General features: G+C 37.1%; 1 protein-coding gene across 5 annotated transcripts in view; it reads right to left on the minus strand.

Annotated features, from left to right (window-relative positions):
* The window catches only part of KCNIP4 (potassium voltage-gated channel interacting protein 4), a 383,084-nt gene that overhangs the window by 323,714 nt on the left and 38,826 nt on the right, over positions 1–20,544 (minus strand). The window contains exons 1-2 of one of the 5 annotated variants that reach the window (XM_023925426.2): positions 17,439–17,552; positions 16,512–16,660 (exon numbers count right to left, since the gene is read on the minus strand). The exons of 2 other annotated variants lie outside the window; for them this stretch is intronic. In XM_023925426.2, the coding sequence (XP_023781194.1) occupies positions 16,512–16,659 (148 nt within the window). In that variant the 5' untranslated portion in view covers position 16,660; positions 17,439–17,552. Of the gene's footprint in view, positions 1–16,511; positions 16,661–17,008; positions 17,125–17,438; positions 17,553–20,544 lie in introns of those variants that run through there. 2 more of the 5 variants (XM_023925427.2, XM_023925425.2) reach the window with 2 other exon arrangements.

Consider the following 20,544-nt stretch of genomic DNA (forward strand, 5'->3'; position numbering starts at 1 on the left):
CAAATACCAATTTTCCTAGCTGTTCAAAATGTAAAAAAAAAAATAATTCACACAATGTTTTAGGTTGGAAGGGACCTTAGAAAGTCTCTAGTTTCAACCCTTCCACCATGCACTAGATCAGGGTGCTCAGAGCCCCATCCAAACTGTCCTAGAACACTTCCTGGGATGGGCCTTCCACAACTTCTCTGGGCAACCTGGCCCAGTGCCTCACTACCCTCACAATAAAAAAATTCTTATTTTTTCCTCATTTAAATATAGTCTCAGTTTAAAGCTATTCTCCCTTGTCCTATCAATACATGGCCCTTGTCCTCCTCCAGCTTTCTTTTAGGCCCCTTTAGCTACTGGAAGGCTGCTTCCTCATGGTCCCAGCTCTCACTGCCTGTCATAGCAGGGACCTGTCATCATCTTTGTGTCTCTCCTCTGGACTCCTTACAACAGGTCCATGTCTTTTTTATGTTGGGTTCTCCCAGGGCTGGAGGCAGCTCTCCAGGTGATGGTTCATCAGAGGGAAGCAGAGCAGCATAATCACCTCTCTTGACTTTCTGGCTGCGCAGCTTTTGATGCAGCCAAGATGCGGCTGGGCTGTGAGCGCACATTATTGGGTCATGCTGAATTTCTTGTCAACCAATGCATCCAGGTACTTTCCTCAGGGCTGCTCTCAATCCATTCTCCTTGCAGCCTGATCTTTTGCTTCAGATTGCCCTGATCCAGTTGCAAGATGGAATCACAAAATCATGGAACAGGTCACACTGGAAGGGACCACAGTGGGTCATGTATCCCAACCTCTCTGCTCAAGCAAGGCCATCCTAGAGTACACGGCACAGGATTGTGTCCAGACACTTCCTGAATATCTCCAGCGAAGGAGACTCCACAACCTCTCTGTGCAGCCCTGCATTTGGCCTTGTTGAACTTCATGACATTTCCATGGGCCCATCTCTCAAGCCTGTCCTGGTCCCTAAGGATGGCATCCCCTCCCTCCAGTACAATAGCCACATAACACATATATGTCATTGGAAACGTCTTTGGGGTGCATTAAGCATTTCTCACAATCTCAAACCATGCTTTTCCAGTAATTTTGCATCAGCCACCAGAACTAACATCTAGCTATTTTAAGATCTCTACTCACATGCACTAGCAAAGTTGCTACTAATGTCCCAGTAATGCCATTTATATTAAAAGAACGAGTATTCCTTGGACAGTTGTGGTGTCTTTCTTTCCAAATTTGTAGGGAGATATCCAGTTTTAGAGATGACAGGAAAGAAAACAGATTGCTCACACTCACTGAGCAAGTGGCAGCCTGGCAGATCTGCCGATCTCAGCAGCCATTGACTGAGACTGTGTGTGTATCTCCAGGTGACCCAGCCCACAGGTGGAAAAAACTCAATGCCATTTGTCTCTTTTAAGTTTACCTGTTGTTTGAAGCAGCCTTCTTTCTCTGCACTCCAGGGGGGAGCTAGATGCATGCAGCTCACTCTGAAAAAGCAGTGACAAGTTCACAGTTCCCAAAAATAGCATTGTGTACAGGCAGTAGCTGTGTCTCAGTAGTGCAGCTCTGCTTACATGGCATAATGCCTGCTATAGTTAGCGTTGCTTAGTCGGCTAATTAGCCGAGTGAAAGTCCTGCATGAGCAATTGCATATCATTTCCCACTGCAGAGTTAACTCAGCCGCCGTATCTCTGCATAATTTATCGCTGTCCACAAAAAGAGCTGGATTCCTGCTACGCCTGTGTGGTGATGATCAAGCAGGTAACTAACTAATATCTATACATCCATCTCTGTGGTTTGACCCACTTTTTGCTCCTAAGCTGATCGATTGAAAGAAGATATTCTGGTTTTAGTTTACAATTCTCAGTGAAACATACATTCAGTGAATATTTTACCTTAAAAAAACATCAGAACGTATACTTACACATTAAAAAAAAATTGCTTATTACGGCTCCATAAACTCTAATTGTCCCTTTTCAGTATATTTTTATACTTCTAAACCAATTACTATATTTCAAATAAGTCATTACAGCAGAAGCTACTGCAAAATTGAAAGAATATTTGTATTATAGGGTAAGAAAAAAATATAAGTGGAACCATTTAACTTTTCCAAAACATAGGGCTCTGATACTTTCAACTCATGTAATTAATTCAAATATGACTGCTTTATTGCATCCTTGTGACATTTAGTTTACTAAAATAGTACATTATAATGATCCTAAAATATTACTTGGAGAAAATATTTAATTATCTTACCAATGTAAGTGTGCATTTTTTTCCTCAGGGAATGACTGCTTTTTATGGAATAAATACTGGAATTTATGAATTCATACAGTATTTTGATAATCAATATTTACTTGGAAAAAAATCTAAAAAATGACAGCATTTATTAAATTAATGAAAAATAAGTATAAAAAACTTCTTATCTGAAACTTGAAGATGTTGATAAAACTTGAAATTAAGGTAACAAAAAATTATTACAAAATTCACCTGGAGGATCCCAGGAACATTGCTAGGTGTTTAGAAAAGCTGAGAGATTCAATGTCTATGAAATGCAGAAGGTTCATTTCCCACAGCCTTTTCCTTAGTGAAATAATTTATTCCTGGCATAAAGAGGGGTTTAAATGTTATTTCTCAATTGGCAGATTTTTTACTCAATTTCCAGAAGTGCATCTTATTACAAAAATGAAAGGCAACAAAGAACAGAGCTCAAGCTCTGTTGTGCAGCAGGCAGAGGCAAGAACAAAAGCACTTGCACTTCTCTGAGGAAGGTTAAGAATATTTCTATAACTGACATTAAGAAAAAAGAATAAATAATTTCCTGCACAATTCTCCAAATGCCTAATGCAATGAAAGGCAGCTGACAATCAGACTTCTGCTCTGACAACAGATGCCACATTCTAATAATTCAAACTATTTTATGAGCTACTGAAACACACTGATGTATGTCCCTGTTCTATTAAAATTCAGTAAGTTTTCAATTTTAGTTCTAGTTCAGTTTGAGTTAAGGAAGATCAAACCTAAAAACTGCCCAAAACATTTCATATGTATTTTGTCCTTAGAATCATGGCTATGGTACCCCAGTGGTTACTGTAAACAAAAAGTTAACCACACAGTTTGAGGTGTCGTGCAGAAGGTGACTCCTCCAGCAAGAGCATGACAATCTATTGTGTGGACCAGTGGAACAGAGGACAAAGCCCTGCATCAATTTTATCTGCACTTCCCAAATCTTCAGAATCTCCAATGCTAGTGCGAAGTAAACTGTATATTATGCAATCACAAGCTGACAGAAAGAGAAAGTATAACCATAGGACACTTTTAAAAGTCAGTACAGACACTGTGAGAAGAAGCCAGATATATGCTTATATGAAAAAAATTACCCAGAAATCAAGAATTTAATTGCTAAGAATTAACCTCTCACTGAATTGTAGTGCCTCACCTAATTGTGAAGGAGTTTCATACAAGTTGGTATCATTTATATAAAATACAGCTCTACAAATCCATGAAGTTTGTGATAATTTATTCTGATATATTTCATAAGCTCAATATTGTTATTATTATTTTAAAATTACAAGACTGTGATATAAAACAGCTTCCATCTCAAAGATCTGATCAAAAATGGATAAATGGAATTTATGATACTGAAAAAAGGCAAGAAATTCTCCTTTATGTATTAGAACTTTGAAGGCTTGTGAGAAGGCAATATTTTGGATATATATCCATTCATGGCCATTTGCAGCTCCTGATCAATCAGGAACCTAGAAGAGTTTGCCTTGTCTTGAGGCATTGTTTTCCTTCACAAGCTTTCCCTTGGGGCTTTAAGCTATACACTTTTTCTTCTGGATTGGTGACTGAATACAGAAACTTGTTATCCCAACCAAATAGCTTTGTTAGCTTTGTTTCAATCACAAGATCCAGGATCTGATGTAAAAGAGCAGCAAATACTGTCTATCTCGGCTTCTGCATGGCTTTCAACACTGTCTCTCACAACATCCACATAGGTAAACTCAGGAATGATGGACTGGATGAATGGATGAATTGAGAACTGTCTGAACAGCAGATAGCAGAGGGCTGTAATCAGTGTCCCGGGCTCTAGTTGGAGGCCTGTCACTAATGGTGTCCCCCAAGGTTCAATACTGGGCCCAGAACTGTTTAATTTATTCATCAATGACTTGGATGAAGGTCCAGATGCCTCCTCAGCAAGTTCATGGATGACACAAAGCTGGGAGAAGCTTTGGCCTGATCCCTCTGAGTGATGTGCAGCCCTTCAGAAGGACATGGACAGGTTGGAGAGATGGGCAGAAAGGAACCATCTGAAATTCCACAAAGGCAAATGCAGGATCCTGCACCAGGGGAGGAACAAGTGCAGGCACCAGCACAGAAAAGCAGCTCCACAGAGAAGGACCTGGAGGCCCTGAACCAGCAGTGCCTTTGTGGCCAAGAGGGCCAATGGTACCCTGGGCTGCATTAGGGAGAGCACTGACAGCAGGTCAAGGGAGGTGATCCTGCCCCTCTACTCAGCCCTGGTGAGGGGCATCTGGAGTGCTGTGTTCAGTTCTGGGCTCCTCAGTAAAGAGACATGGAGCTCCTGGAGCAGGTGCAGTGGAGGGTGACAAAGATGATGAAGGAACTGGAGCATCTCTGTTAAAGGACAGGCTGAGGGAACTGAGCCTCGAGAAGACACAAATGAAAGGGCAGCTCACCAATGTCTGTCAGTATCTGCAGGGAGGGTGCCAGGAGGATGGAGCCAGGCTCTGCTCAGAGGTGTCAAGCAATAAGACAAGACTGTTCACTGCCAATACTATCATACTTCCTGCCATGTCTATACCAACATGAAAACTCATGGAATAAAACCTTTATGAGAGATTCAGATCTTTCCATAAATTTATCCATTAATCCCATCAGGTAGGCTAAATAATATCAAACTTGCTTTGAAATTCTTTCTTTCAAACCACCATGTTTAGTAAGTTTTTGTCTACTGTGGCATTTGAGATTTTCCACAACCTAGAACCTAAGGTTGATGTCACTGACTGCGAAGTATTAATCTTAGTATTTACCCAATTTGTGGAATACAAATGTATCAATTGTGTATCAATTAAAATTACACTGCTTAGACAGTTTATAATGAGAAAGAAAAATCACATGTTCATATACACAACTTTCTTTCTGCCAACACATTATCTTTGTCCCATTAAAGAGCTTTATGCCATCTGTACCATCTGTGATACCAGCTGGTACATTGGTCCAAAAATATCTCTTCAATTATAGTATACTGATTAGTTTTTATATAGATTCAATTGCAGCTTAACTGAATTATAAAAATAAATTTATATTGGGGGGTTTTTTCCCACTTCTGTGATTTGATTTTGGTAATAAAAATTCTAAAACTTCCTGTTCTTTTCTTGAGATTTGGAGATTTTATAGTTTGAAGCACATAAAATGAAGTAAAGAAATAGTTAAAATGAGGTTATAAATTAAGTAAGTTAGGTATTGACACCATGTTCAGAATGAGACACCAAACATTTCTAGCAAAAAATTAAATATTATTTTGTTATTATTTATTCTTCAAAAATTGCAGAATCACAGAATAAACTAAAAAATAGTATTTTTCCCCAAAATGTTCCTTCTAAACTAATACAATATTCATTGAAAAGGTAAGCTAAAAGTTGAGTGATATTTTGTTTTCCTACATAAAGATTTAACTTATCAGAATAGGGTTATTATATAAAGCAATTGAGTGAAATTCTTTTTACTATGAGATTTAATGGCAAGATTCTCATTCATTAGAGGAGGCCAAAATTTAGCATCACACCATTAAGTGAAAGGTATACATCCTTGTGTACCCCTCAGCTGTTGTAATGGGGACTGATGCTTAGATCAATCACATTACCCCTGCTTTTAAGCTGAACTACAAGCAAAGGTCCCAGTTTTATGTTATGAATAGTTCCCACACAGAAATTCTGGCATATATATTAATTACATAGGAAGTATACATCAAAAGAACTGTACCATGAGCATAAATCCTAACAACATTAGTTCAGCCCCTTTCTACATAAGCACTGTGGTGCAACCTTTTAATGACATGATGATGTGCTTTAGTTTGAACAGAAGTTTCTTTTGATAAGTTAATTTAATTCACGGATATTAGCTATTTACCAAATTCAAAACTTCACACTTTCCTCATTTTGTGCCCCTATAACTTACTTATCAAACATTATTGAAAATCTGAACTGAAAACAGACTTCTCTCTGATGTTCATCACTGCAGTGTCTGAGTGCTTCACAAACATTACTACATTTATATTCAAAATACCCTTGTGAGATGAGAGGTTATTATTATACCTACTTTATGCAGAACAGAGGCACAGTGAGATTGAGATCAAAGGTATTGACTAATTTGGGCACTTGGTAGGAAACTCATGGAAGCTCATTTTCACAATGCTTAATACACTGCCTTTCATATATGTTCAAAGCCTAGTTAGTCATGGTGCAAGTGCTCAATATTCTACAAGTCAAACCCCAAGGATTCACTCAGAAAACAACACTTAGTGTCAACACCTAAAATTTGTTATGACTGACATCCCATCAGGGGAGGTTTAGGTTAGATACCAGGATATGAGGAAAAGGTTCTTCACCCAGAGGGTGTTTGGGCACTGGAGCAGCCTCCTCAGAGAAGGGGTCACAGCACAAAGCATGACAGAGTTCAAGTGTCTGAACAACACTGGTGGGCACACAGTGTGATTCTTGGGGTGTCCTGCACAGGGCCAGGAGCTGGACTTGATGACATTGATGAGTCCCTTCCAACTCAGCATATTCTGTGATTCTATGACATGTGGGAGAAGAAATCTGGTTCTCCAGCATAAATTAACCATATGGACTTCTTTTTTTTGTTTGTATCCTGTTTTGCTCACTATTTTCTAAATTGCATGCCCAACAACTATGGGATTGCACTGTTTTTGTATAAAAGTAGAGGGGTTATGGTTTTGGACAAATTTACAGCCAAGAAAGAGATAAACAGATAGCTGAAGTAAGTTACTATGTCTCCATATAATTCAAAACTAGAAGAAGATGGAATAACTTCTGTGTTTGCTCACAGTGGAGAATCCTGAGATTCAGAAACACAAGAACAGATTTTATGTTACTGTAGGGACATACTGTGATGATTCCCCTACTCCATCTAGGTTTGATTTTTCTCACTGGTCACTTTTCATCTCAGTTTCATCAGAAATGGTATGAATGAAAGGACTTAGTTTAAGCAGTCAAACTATCACAGCTGGAAAAGTGTAGCTCTTGCCAACAGAATAGTATTCGGTTTAAAATTTTACCTCTCAACCAGCAAAGATAAATACAAATGTGCAAAGATAAACAGAGACATTTATTACAGCTCTGCTGACAGATGCTACAGACAGAAGCTGTAGTATTTTTATGGCTTTAAATATATATATATACACACTAAGTAGAACAAAGAAACCAGATGTAACGATGCTAATTCTATTGGGAGGAACTTGGTGATGTGAGCTGACAGAGGTTTAACTACAATGCATTCTTGCTGGCAGTCCTTGCTGTTACATTCAAGACAACTTGAACCTATGCACACCTTAGGACAGCAGGAGGTGATGAAACCAGCTTCACCTTACTATTGCCCTAGACTTTGAGTTCTCCTTCTGTCAGAAATAGGTTTTCTCAGCTGCTGAAAATGGTAAGCCCAACCCTTTCAAGTGTCTTGCTTTTACACTCACAAGACCAAAGATAACAAAAATTAAATGATGTTTTATAAAAGGACTTTTAGTATTACAGGTAATAAAATTTTTCAACTTTTTCATCTATTGTAATTTTCCTTTTCCCACTCTGTATAACAAAGAAATCAGGCTGGCCTCAAACATGGAGGGTTGCAGAGAACAGTACAAAAGGCACACAGGTAGCTCAGTATTTCCTGCACCATTTCCTGTGACATATGTGAAGCTAAGCATGCCTTCTGCTTTCCTACAAAGTATAGGCTTGCTGGCATTTGGCTGGGGTGATCTGGAAAATTCAGTTGCACTGTTGCCACATATGACTAATACTGTCATTGAGCCCACTAAACATTTAGATGGCTTGGTGCAAAACTTCGCCTCCTTATTGACTTTTTATTAGTTTCTTGCACACAGGAAGGATGAGTAAGAAAGTTAAATAACTGAGAACGCATCTCCTTGCCAAGGAGATAATGCTGCTGGGAGGAACAGCAGGAAGGTGCCAGCAGGACAGCATTACTGCAACAATGAAAAGCCCCATATCCTCACACTTACCCCTTTTGGGCTGAAAGAAGGGCAAATCTATCCTATCAGAACTGTTGGGTGCCAGGACTACCAAGACCACACTGCAGGCTCCCATGGAAACAAGAATTTAAATTAAAAGGGGGGAGGGATAGCAGGAGCAAACAAAGCAACACGCAATTTTGTCATTTTCTACAGGTTTATCCTCCTTTCTTCTGCCTTAACTTTTCACTTCTGAGATATGCTGGTTTTCCTCTTATTTTGATCTTTTGTGAAAAGTTATCCAGTCATAATGATTCAGCATGACAAAAACAAAATCAAACAAAACAAAAAAAACTTGGTTTTGCATACTTTTTTAAAGAAATTGCTTCTGTCAGCTACCTTGATCTGCAATAGAAGTGCTTCTTCCAGTCCCAGGATTTTTTCCAGGGACAGATGCTTGCAAATGCAGTTGCATTATACTGCACTCATAAACAGTGAATTCAGTAAACAAAAAGCAGATCTCACCAACCACCACAACAAATTCAGTTCTTTATGAGCCCTACCATTTATAAAAAGACATTCAGAGCTCTCATTTAATCTGGAATACTCTCAGTATATTTAGTCATTTAAATTGCTGGAAAAATGCCCAGATGGAAAGTGGCAAGATATTTAAAGATTTATTCCATTTTCTAAGTATGCCATGAATATAAAAGTCTGTCCACTTAATCCACTTAATGCTTCTTTGGCCTATTAGTTTTGGATTGATAAAATGTTTTTAAATAAAAAATCAGCAGTTGGCAGACACGGTAAAAATCAAAGATACTGTGAGTACAGAGACTTAATAGGAATATATATTGGTTTGTTACAGGATATATTTAAGTTTCTAAAAGTAGTGAACTTCTACCATTTCTTGTATTCTAAACCTTGCTAGCTTACTAGAACTTGATTTCTAGGTAACAGATTTTCAATAAATTAGCAACTCTTCTTTTTTTTTTTTTTTTTTAAGAAACACTGACCTTCATGTGAAAATGAAGGAAAATATGGGGAGACAAAATTAGACATCAGATTTTCCAGTCAAAATGTCAGAACATCATAATTTGTTTTCATCTTCAGATTATATAATTTCTATATTGTAGTGCAATAAACAGTTTTTAAATATTTGCATAATATTGAAGCAGTAACTTTAATTTTGCTAGAGAAACAAGAAGAATTAGAGAAAACTATATTTCTGGTATAATTAGCTGATTAAGAAGTAGTTAATCAGCTATTCCTTACATTATCCAGCCCAACTGAAGAAGATGGTAGGATTGTGTTTTAATAGTTTAAACTGACTGAACAGTAAGTTGATCACTGGTAAGTAAGATTAATGATCTCAAAAGAAAAAAAGTAAATTTCACTATGCAGAGTCCAGAGTGATATCCCTGTAAAGATTCCAGCCAGCTTGATGGTTTCTCATGTTTTTTATATTAAAAGAAAATATATATTTGCAATGATTAATCAAAAAATAAATGGTTTATAGACAGGGTCTGTTCGTAGCTCTTAATTAGAGCTAATTTAATATTACACATTCTTAGGATGCTTATGCAAACTGCTTCATGCATAGGGGGAAAAAAGCACATGAGTTCAAGATACTGCTCTGCAAATGCAGAGTTTTAGGCAGCAAATTGCCACGAGTTAAGGCTTTATCTTCCAGCACCATGTTCCTCCTGATAACAACAACACTGGAATTACAAAGGTGGCAATTGCAGGAGACCATAAAAATCTATTCTGACATAAAGGAAACAAACCTCCAAGAGAAAAGGAGACAGACCTTGTTGTGAAATGTTAACATATCCAGGGAAGCATAAAGCAGAAACTCCATGAAGTGATACAGCCTTTCTGAGCCTTATTTCTCAGGGGTTAATTGTGGATCATGTTTCACCCTTTGAATGTCAAACCTTAAGGAAATCTGATTCCCATGGAATATCATTCTCTTAACTCTAAGGAGAACTGACTTCATAGTCTGCACTTGGCAACTTTCTGCCTTTGTATCAAGCATCTTTAAAAACTTGGCTATGAATAGTACTTACTTTTATAAGCCCTAATAACTGCTTCAAGTGCTCTAAAGATGCATGTATGAATTCTCCCCAGACTGTAAACTAGTGGCTATTGCAAGAGTTTGGCACCTTAATTCTAAAATTTGGAAATGTTTAAAAACCTTTTAAGTACAGAGTAAAGCTGCAAGATTTTTTTGTAATGACTCTGGCCTCTAACTTATAATTTTAAAGCTTTAAGAAGAATCAAAAGTTTCATAAGATATATATTCATGAGGTATTTCTTATGAGAAATAAAGAATGGCTATTAAATTGTCTCAATCCAAAAATGATGTGACAATTTTATACATACAGAAGTGTGTGCCAGTCTCATGTTTTCATTAGCTACATGCAATACTCAGTTTAACAAGTTGCTACACAACTACACAGTAAAACCCCTTTTCAAAACATTCATCACTCTGGATTAATCATGATTCTAAATTGTGAGAATTGGTATTTTTCCAATTCCCATTTTAATGCTCTGAAAGACAGAAGAATTCCTACACAGTACACCTTCCTGTTAATTTGTGACATAAACTGTTACTGCGGCCCTGAAGAGAGTACTAGAAGTCTTATTGGGACTAAATCTCTCCGTGCTAAAAATTTAAAAGAAAATTATGTTCACCAGGGAGAGCCTCTAATTTTATTGTCATGATTTGTCTTTCAGAGATAGCATTTGGCAAGAAGGAAAAAAAAATACAAGGTGCCCCTTTCTGCCAGGTAACTTAATAGAAACTCCTTTGTCTGAGATTATAATGGGTGAACAGGTTTTAGTGTAAAGCAAAAGAAAAAACATTAAAAATATATGATTACCCCTCATCTTTTTTCTTTTCTTAGCATTTTTAAAACACCTTTTTCATACTCAGTAAATATATACAACTACATCTTTATTCCAATGTGAAGAATTATTTAGCTAAGAATACAATCCTATATTGGTTTCAAAGAAAAAAAAATGAAATAAATAAAAATGTCCACTTAACAACACTTTTACATTGAAATGGATTATATTCACATCTTTCATTCAGTTCATTGAGCTGAAATAATATGTATATACAATGTATTGAATATTTGTTCAGAAGGTAAAACTTTCATAACACAAAATGAATCATTTACACAGAGAGCCAGAAGGTATAGGATAACATGAAACCTTGGCTTATTAGAGACAAATAAAAAATAGAGCTAATTCACAGTTCATTGTAATTAAATAAATACCCAAAGAAATATTGAGCAACGTTCATTAATTGTGAAGAAAATATCATTCAAAGACACAAAGTGAATAAGCTTTTTTGCCATTTAAGTTTTCCAGGGTCCAAGTTCTGGGTACAAATTTACTTCAGAATAACATGTACACGAAGAGCAGCAGCGTCAAATTGTAAAACACTTTAATAAATATTTCGAAAAGATGAAGCAGGCTAAGCATTGCTTGTTTTGAATTCTCAAGCAAATTTCTTTTAGTAGTTTTTACAAAATAAAAATTTCTGTATTGCCTAAAACCACTAAAGGTTCAATTTTTAAATCAATTTCTATGTTTGTGTTCAGAATATAAAATCTCAGTTATGCTAAACTCTTCAGTCATTAATACATGCAGTAACAGACTGCAAAGCTTCCTTTTTCAGCATTCAAGAAATACTGCAGAGGGTTATGGTAATTGTTTACATGCTGAACACCTAGAATGGAAAGGAGAAGTGGATTTGGCAAGGGACACAGTCCTCGGTCTCTCCACAACCTCTCTCTCAATCCCTCCCTCAATCTCTACTTCTTTTTCTTCCCTCTTCCTCCCCCAGCTCTTTTTTTCTCTTAGAGGCTTTCAGACTAAAAAATTGCAAAGCCATGTGAACTGCAGTTCTATAGGCACATAGGACAAATGTTTCCGAGTGCCCATTAAAAGGTTGTTCCATGTAAATCTGTGATTTCAAGAGAAAACGAACAATGCTCAAAGCATCTGTGAGAAATCTGAGGGGGGAAAAAAAAACCCACGAAAATTACAGGATGTAGTTTGAAATTATAGGAAATAAAAAATGACACATCTGACAGGCAATAAAAATTCAGTTACTGGACTTGTTAAGATCTGAACTGTGTATCAACCATGGTTTAGGGAGATGACTGTTAGTAAAGATCAGTTACTGGGATAAGGCTATGAAGTCAGGATTATATGGTATTCCTAACACTGAAAATTTATTATTTATTGGTTTTTATGACACTTTTATCACACCATTTATTTCATATTTTTCCTGTAGGGAAGGTTAATTAGGACCAGGCAGATTTCAAGAACTACTATTCCATGCACAAGCAAACAAAAAATGCTTTTGCTTCAATAATCAAGTTAAGGAAAAAAATCCTATTTCATCAGTCATGATACTTTCTAATTAAGGCAGTTGAGAGCTTTAATAGTGGAATGCAAATCCTGTATGTAATCCTGATGTCATCACATTCTACACTACATGTTGTCCTTGCCTCATCACTTCACCGCTCAAAAGAAAAGCACACAGCAAGTAATGCTGAGAGACATTGGAAAAATGTTTCAATCCAAAGGACCCCTATCCTATACGAATAAATGTTTTTGTTAATTTTTAACAACTAGGGGAAAAGCTTTTCATGGTCTCTGAGAGACCATGAGATGTGACTAGATTTCAAAGCAATGGTCAGCTTATTTGCATAGGACAAGCAAAGGCAATGGACCACAGGAGACAAACCACTTCCCTGTTCACACAAAGTCCATATTTAAAAGTCTGGTACTGACAACCTTCAGCAGGAATTTTTTGAGCTATTCAAGGTCTGAGACAGTATGAAGTATCCTAGGAAGAGCTGAATTTTAACTAGCTCTGAAATAACTTGGGCTATTTTTTCCATATATACTTTGTCACATGTACTGTTTGGCAGGGAAAGACACACACAATGATTGACAGTTTGGGATTATTTCTAAAGCACTCATACCTCAACTCATAAATATGTGATATGAGGAAACACAAACAGTGTAAAAAACATAAATAAACAGTTCATCATGTCTAATATTTTTAGCAGTATGAAACACAGAGTCAGCATAAAATAAAATGCCTCCAAATTTATCTTCATGATAACTTGTTGTCCTCTTGGTGTCTTTTGTTTGCATTTCACAAAATCTGCAGCAAATGTATATTCATGGCATAGAATGATCATGAAAGACTCCTAAGTGCCCTAGGTTAGCTGAGCAGGCGGCCAATTTAGTGAGGGGACAGTTCGGGACTCCCCACTTTTGAAATTGAGCATTTAAAATTCAAAGTTTTTCAACACATTCTTTAAACTTGGGCTCAGAGTTTATTGCAGCATCAAGCTCCCACTAATTAATTGCTGGCACTGTCACCGTCTGTTCCTCTGGCCTCCACTCAAGATACCTGCTCTCTGAAACTGCTGTCTAATGGAATTAGTCAAATTACCAAGCCTTGAGTATTGATTAAAATACTGGGTTTAGTATGAAAACATTTCCCATTGACCATAACCATGCTATTCCATTTACTTTTCTTTGAAATACAAGAAGGTGTTTTTTTTTTAATTCTCTTGATCATCCGTTTGAGGATGCACTCGTGCATTGAATCCATGCTGTTTAAATCCTGTGTCAAAAAGGGTTGAGTATAATTATCTTTCCAATACTTATGAAATAACATTCATCTTATTCCCAGATTCTGAAACAGGAAGAACAGGAAGACATCCCCCGAGTGACAATATTCTAAAATTTTATCATAAGAGTTAAGATTTGCCATTCTGAAAATAGAGTTATATCATCCCAACATTGCAGTAAATCAAATATTTATTTTCCTGCTGCAAATTCATTAATGAAAATTGTTTCTGAAAGAATAATTAATTCTCTGAAGCTAAAACCTGTTGACAAACTCAGTTGCAAGATTACAATACAAATAACCTAAAACATGAAAAATTAATTGTAGAGGAGAAATAGTAACTGTTTTAAAAGAAAGATCAAATATCCATTACTTTCCAGCATCTCCAGCTGCAAACTGTTACAAGGGCAATGAATTACCAAATAATCTGGTATTTAGAGTTATCATGATTCTTTAGAAGTACAAAAAAAAAACCTCAGCTATTCAGTTACTTTTAAATACTAAACTGCAAGCCTTAACTGACTAATGACTATTTTTATACCACTCTGCCAGTGTAAATTAGCTTAAGATAACCAATGGGGAATCTGATCTGTGTAAAAGAGTATCTAAGTGGGAATGAGCCACCACAATATGGTTTGCAAACCCACTCTCACTCTTCCAGCAGAAAGCAGGAGGTATTGAGCAAGCAGCTCTGTAGCCACATGCTCTTGGTTCCTACAGCACTGCCATGAGTCCTAGGAACGCTCTGTCATTGCGGCCCAACAAAACCTATTTGGCCAGTGAGGTCACCTTGGACAGCAGCACAGTGCTGAATAAAGTACCTCAGAATGTCTGTCTTCTTGATCCTGATAAACATTTATATCTTCTTGTAAAGGTATCCCTATGGGAATACACTTTCTATAGTTTGGTACTACATAAAGCAAAATAACAGCTTCATTTTGAGTTAACTATGTGTCAGATACCGATTTTGTCTCTGCCAGAGTAACCCAGAGTAACTTAACTGAGCCTGATTTTACAGTGATTCATCTGTCTGCTAATTCACTTTACCAGAATAAAATAAATCCTTAATTCTATCATCATCTATTGACTGTTTTAAGACCCTTTTCTGAGGTGTAAATTATTAGCCTGTTTGAAGGTATTGAAGAATCAGACCTATAAACTTCAATGGAATTTGCCTTAGATTCTCCCACCATTTCTAGACAGGTGATTGCTTCAAGCTACTGAGATTGATGATAAATAATCCAGTGAAAAAAAATTCTAAAAATCTGCATGAACAGAAGAATGAGTGTTCTGAAAGAGTTACAGAAACCCTATTTTTGCCTCATTAGCTCCAGTAACAATAAAAAAAAAGAAAAAAAATAAAGAAAAAAAGAAAGTGCAGCAAATTACAGGTACAACCTTATCCAATATTAGGAAATCAAACATGTATTTAGCAAACCATAATATGCATGTGATTAAAGCAGCCATTTGTTGCAAAAATTAACTGAAACCTTTAAAAATGAGTGGCTGAGAATCACTGAATGTTTATGCTTAGATTAAAAGGCATATGAAGCACTTATTTACTTGGACAATGCAGATATCAGTGCAGCTTAAAACCAGAGGTAGGTCGTATTTAACCATAACATTGTTTATAAAAGCTGGAACTAAGCTACTAGAGCACAGCCTTTGAAGTAAATGTAGAAATAAAGTAACATGTCACACACTCAGGTTATGGTGAGTTAGCTCTTCATGACAAAGCAGTGTCATGCGTATTTTTTCATTCTGTTTGACACAAATTGGATATACTGAGGACATGGTTTGGGCTTTATTTGTTTGTTTGTTTATTTCTGTCAAAGGAATGAAAAATGCTGCCAAAATGCAAAAGAATTGTTCAGGGCAGTGTTTTCTTTTCTCATCTGTTTTTAGATGATATTTCAAAGTACAAATACAAAGATAAAAAGAGGAATTTGTGCTGAATAAAACTCTTAACTGTTTGTATGTTCCTGAGGGAAATAATGTGAAGCAGATTAACAATCATTTCAGGACAGTATCTGTTTAATTTATTATTCATAGAAGAGTTGAACTTTAAATGATGAGATATTTCACAGCCAACTTCAAATTTAAAAAATAAGTATTTCTTTCTATATTTATTAATAAATACAGAACATACATCATTATATATAAACGTGGCAGAATGTTACCTTTCTCCATTTCCTCAAAGACAAAGGGATTGATCATGTAATTTCCATGCAAATATACTCTGACAACAATGAAAGGAGGTTTTACTCATCAAAACAGAATTTTGGGCTGGCCCCTGATAAACTGACAGATCTAATTGCTGGGATTTTACATTTACTCATTTATCTTCTGACTGAAGGATTTTTTTTTTTCCTGCAGACCACGTATTTTTATGTGCTGCAAAATGAATACTCATGCAGTACAATTATTTTTATCACATTATGATAAAGCACTTCAATCAATGCTGTACCATTTTTAATCTCTTTACACAATAGACTCAAGACAGCAAAGACTTTTTGTACCTGTAACTTGACTGATGTTAAATTCAGTAATACCACTGTATCAAAAATTCAGTATTCTTGGAAGGACAACAATTTCTCCTACACTAAAATTTTCAATAAAAAAGGTACCTTTAGAGCTCAAACTTTTCCAGGCAAAAATTCGCTTTATCAAGCAGCAATTCCTAAGCATTTTCTTACAGCTTGCAGGCTTCTGAGGATACTGCTGCAAATCTTCATTCTCTTCATGTGTTTTCTTTTCAGGGGCTAACACTTCCATCCTAAACAGAAACTTAACCTTTAGTTTTCCTTCAGGATATACACACAACTTAAATCCAAAGACTATGGGTAAGGGAGATGGGGGGAGAAGAGAGGAGATGGACTGGGGATAAAGGGAAAATATTTAGAATTTCATTAACCATTCTCAGCTCATACATTCCTAGTATTAATTAAGTGGAATTAGTGTATTAATATTCCTTTGGTTTTAATTATTTATCTGGAATATTAATGTATTTGTAAAACATACAGATGGGGTAAAATCAGATTTTATCTACTGTTTTTTAAAACTCTGATTTTAACTTAAATGATAAAAATTATAAAATATCTCTAGATGGTAAATAAATATTTACCTCTTACCTTCGTCAGTTGTTTGGGTAAAGGAAATAATGTAATCCTCTATGCATGAACCTATTATCCTTCCTATCTTAGCTTGCCTGACATCAGTGTCATAGAGGAGAGCTGCATTCCTCTAGCTGTTACTGAAAGACAGCTGCTCTACCCAGAAAAGATGAATAGTTGGGATTCTGTGCTGCCTTAATGCCACTGTCACTCAAATGCAGAGAAGCAGCTGAGCCACCCCAAGCCAGTTGTACGCTTGGGGACCATTTCTCTACGCTACCTTCTCATTCACACAGGCAGACCCATCAATTTCTACATGGATTATTTTTCTTTCTAGACTGACACTTCGGAGAAGCCAGAGGCCGTTAGCAACAACCAGCACCGACTAGGACCTAACCAAAGCTCTGCTCAGTGGCTACAAAGCGAAGAAAAGGAACCTACCCAGCGTTCCAGGACCCTGGTGCTACTCCAAGGTCACGCAGCAGTCCCAAGCAGCGTTCCCGTCGGCTCTTTGGCGAGCTCCTGCCGGAGATGCCGAGGAGATGACTGCTGCTGAGGACAGAGCCACCCTGCCAGCCGCAGCAGCCCTTTGCCAAGCAGCCATGGACTGCACCAGGGGAGCCCTCTGATTACAAACACAAGCTGTGCCCAGCCTGTGGCTGGACACCAAAGTGGCCTCTTTTTCACTCCCCTCTTTTTCCCCCCTCTCACTGCGCTCTCACACACAGTCTGCATCTAACATTATTAAAGGTGATTTGTAAAGGCAAAAGGTAGGAAAGAGCCAAAGGAAAGAAAAGAACAAAAACAAATTGGCACTGTACACACCAGAGTTTGATAAACAAAGCTGACTTTTCAATTGTAAACCTACTGCTTCCTAAAGAAAGCAAGCATAATGGAACACAGCACCTCACTGCCTTCACTTCCATCAGGAGTCCCTTCAGATTATACAAAACAATCAAAGGATGCAAAGGAACAAGTATCCACCTTCTGCAATTTATTTTTTAGAAGATATTGGAACTCAAAGGTTTTTTTAATCAGTCAGCTTTGAACTGAATTAATCTTCATGCCAATTACATACATTTGAAACGTTCATGTTCGTGAAGTTTCCTGTGGACATTTGAACTGTGGCTTAAGTATGTTGCTTTGTGCAAAACCTCACACGTATCTATAACAATTGCAGACATCTCTGGTCTACCCACACAGGCTAGGATGATAATTCCACCTCTGGAAACAGCCCATTGATCAGATGTAAGAAAAAAGCTGTCAGTAAATTCTGTCAACAACAAAGCATTTGCCTCAAAAAACGATTTTTAGGCTGCCAAAATAAAGGGAAGCATTTCCATTCAGATTCACACCTAGGGACATATTTCAGGCCCATTTCTCTTTAGAACTGAGCAATGCTTGAATTTTCACTGTTGGAACAATGCCTGCTGGTAAAAGGTCCTTTGAGTCCTTAGCATGACACAGCACTCCAGACATGGCTGTATTCCCATTACAAGCCACTACCAAAGTAAGCTGAATTTCAATATGATAACAGGGTTTTGGAAACTTCTGAAACTTCAGCAGAAAAACTTCTCCTAGTTTAAGCATATTTCACAGGTCTTTTATCTTATATCCCTCAAAAGTGGCATTCTGAGAATAAATATTAATTTTAAATTGGTGTTTACTGTGTTAAGAAATACATTTTCACCACACAATATTCAGTCTGGATTTCCAGATGATTACTGGAACAGAATATTGATTTGCAAGAACAAAACATGAGTGCAAGTTATTACACAGAAATAATAGCTATTTTTAAAAGAGAATGCTCTCAATTCTTCCAACAACCCATTTTTGAATGAAATTAATGTACTCTAGAAACTAGAGTTCATAACTTTAAACACTGGAGGTTCTCTTCTGATCAGCCTGTGCAAGGCATCTGCAGAAAGTCACTCATCTTCTCTGGTGGAACACACCCATATTACTCCTGTCCAGTACAAGGATAAAGCCAATCCTATGCCCATGAGCCCTGGAACAGCACCTTGTAGTATAGTTCTAAACAGCCAAAACTTGAAAGTTGTTCATGTAATTCTAGTTCAAGTCTTCTGGATATAAACCTCCAGAGAAAACCTCCTGCCTGCCCATGTAACAGCCAGCTATAAAATCCCTGATGTTCCAGCTCAAAGGCTGGCTCTCACAACACATTGTCACACTTCTCAGAGGGCCTCATCTCAGAGATTCATTAGTCCACAGGGAGTGTGAATGGGGAACCAGACACAGGAGACGAGATCAGCCTCTGGGAGAATGATTCCCATGATGGGATAACAAGCAGGAATATAAACTGCTCCATGTCTACATGGAGCAACTGTTCACATGCAATGGGAGAGGGTTACTGGATATGCTCCCACATTCGTATTTGAATAAAGCCTTCAGAAGCTACAAGAATACAGAGGACTTTTGCCAGAGATGGGATGTATAAATGCACAAATTCGATAAGACTACTCAAAAGGGAATGGAGAGGTAGAATCCTTGCTGAAATCTTCAGGGTTTGCTTCCACACATACCTGAAAACCATGTCTTATTTTCACAGATATGAAGAAATTCACGTGAGATAAATCTCTAGAAAGATGTATTTTTTCTAAAACTGGTTCAGAAGATGTCAAGATGTTCAGATTGCACTGTATCTGTTTCCTTACTTCAAACCTTAATCAAGTCCACAGCAATTTTCTTCTATAATAGAAGTATACATGAATCAGAAGTTCTGTGCGGTACTAATCATCATGCTATAATTTTGTAATGAGTTTAAAATAAGCTTAAACTGTAGAACTCTAAATTTCAATGTACCACTGAATTTTTTCAAACAAATGATGCTGTACTTCATATAATCATAATAATGATTTAGAAAAGGAATTAACATCACTCTTCTGAAACTGTGCATTTGATTTGCGTTCTTCTCCTCCTCAGATCGTGTACTGTGACTTTGGGGAAAGGAAATGGAGTGACAGTGAATTCCACATTTACAAACCGAAGGACTGCAAAAAAATATATTTCACACAATGTTAGAGAAAAATTGGTCATATTGTAAGTAAAATGAGAAAAGCATGTGTGAAAAGTCAATCCAGACTGCACAGGACCCTTCCTTTCCCAAAACACAGTGCATTACTTCATAATTTAGGTGAAATGAAAAAGGAATTTGAAGAGCACTCTACAGAACCTGTGCAACTTTAGGATCTGAGAATGGGGAGATCTTTCAACACGTCAGAAAGAAAATAAACAGACCCATGCACTAGTGGGAGTACCAACAAAAAGACAAATGTAGAGCAATAATCTGCAAAAAGCCTGAAATACCTCTGGTCTGAGCCCTTACAAGTTAGTGCAGCAGTAACCAAGACCCTGAACTCTTCCTGAGCACATACAAGTCAGGAAAAGCAAACTGTTTACTGCAGCTGTAACAGTGCTCAGAGACAGGCACTGCCTAAATAAAGCAGGTCTTCATTGTTTCCTCTTATCGGATTTTTATCTGTAATCAGTTCCACCTGAAAGTAAAGCTGGGTGGGGTTTTTTTTAT

This window comes from Cyanistes caeruleus, chromosome 5, assembly GCF_971803275.1.
Source record: "Cyanistes caeruleus chromosome 5, bCyaCae1.hap1.1, whole genome shotgun sequence".
Taxonomy (NCBI): Eukaryota; Metazoa; Chordata; class Aves; order Passeriformes; family Paridae; genus Cyanistes; species Cyanistes caeruleus.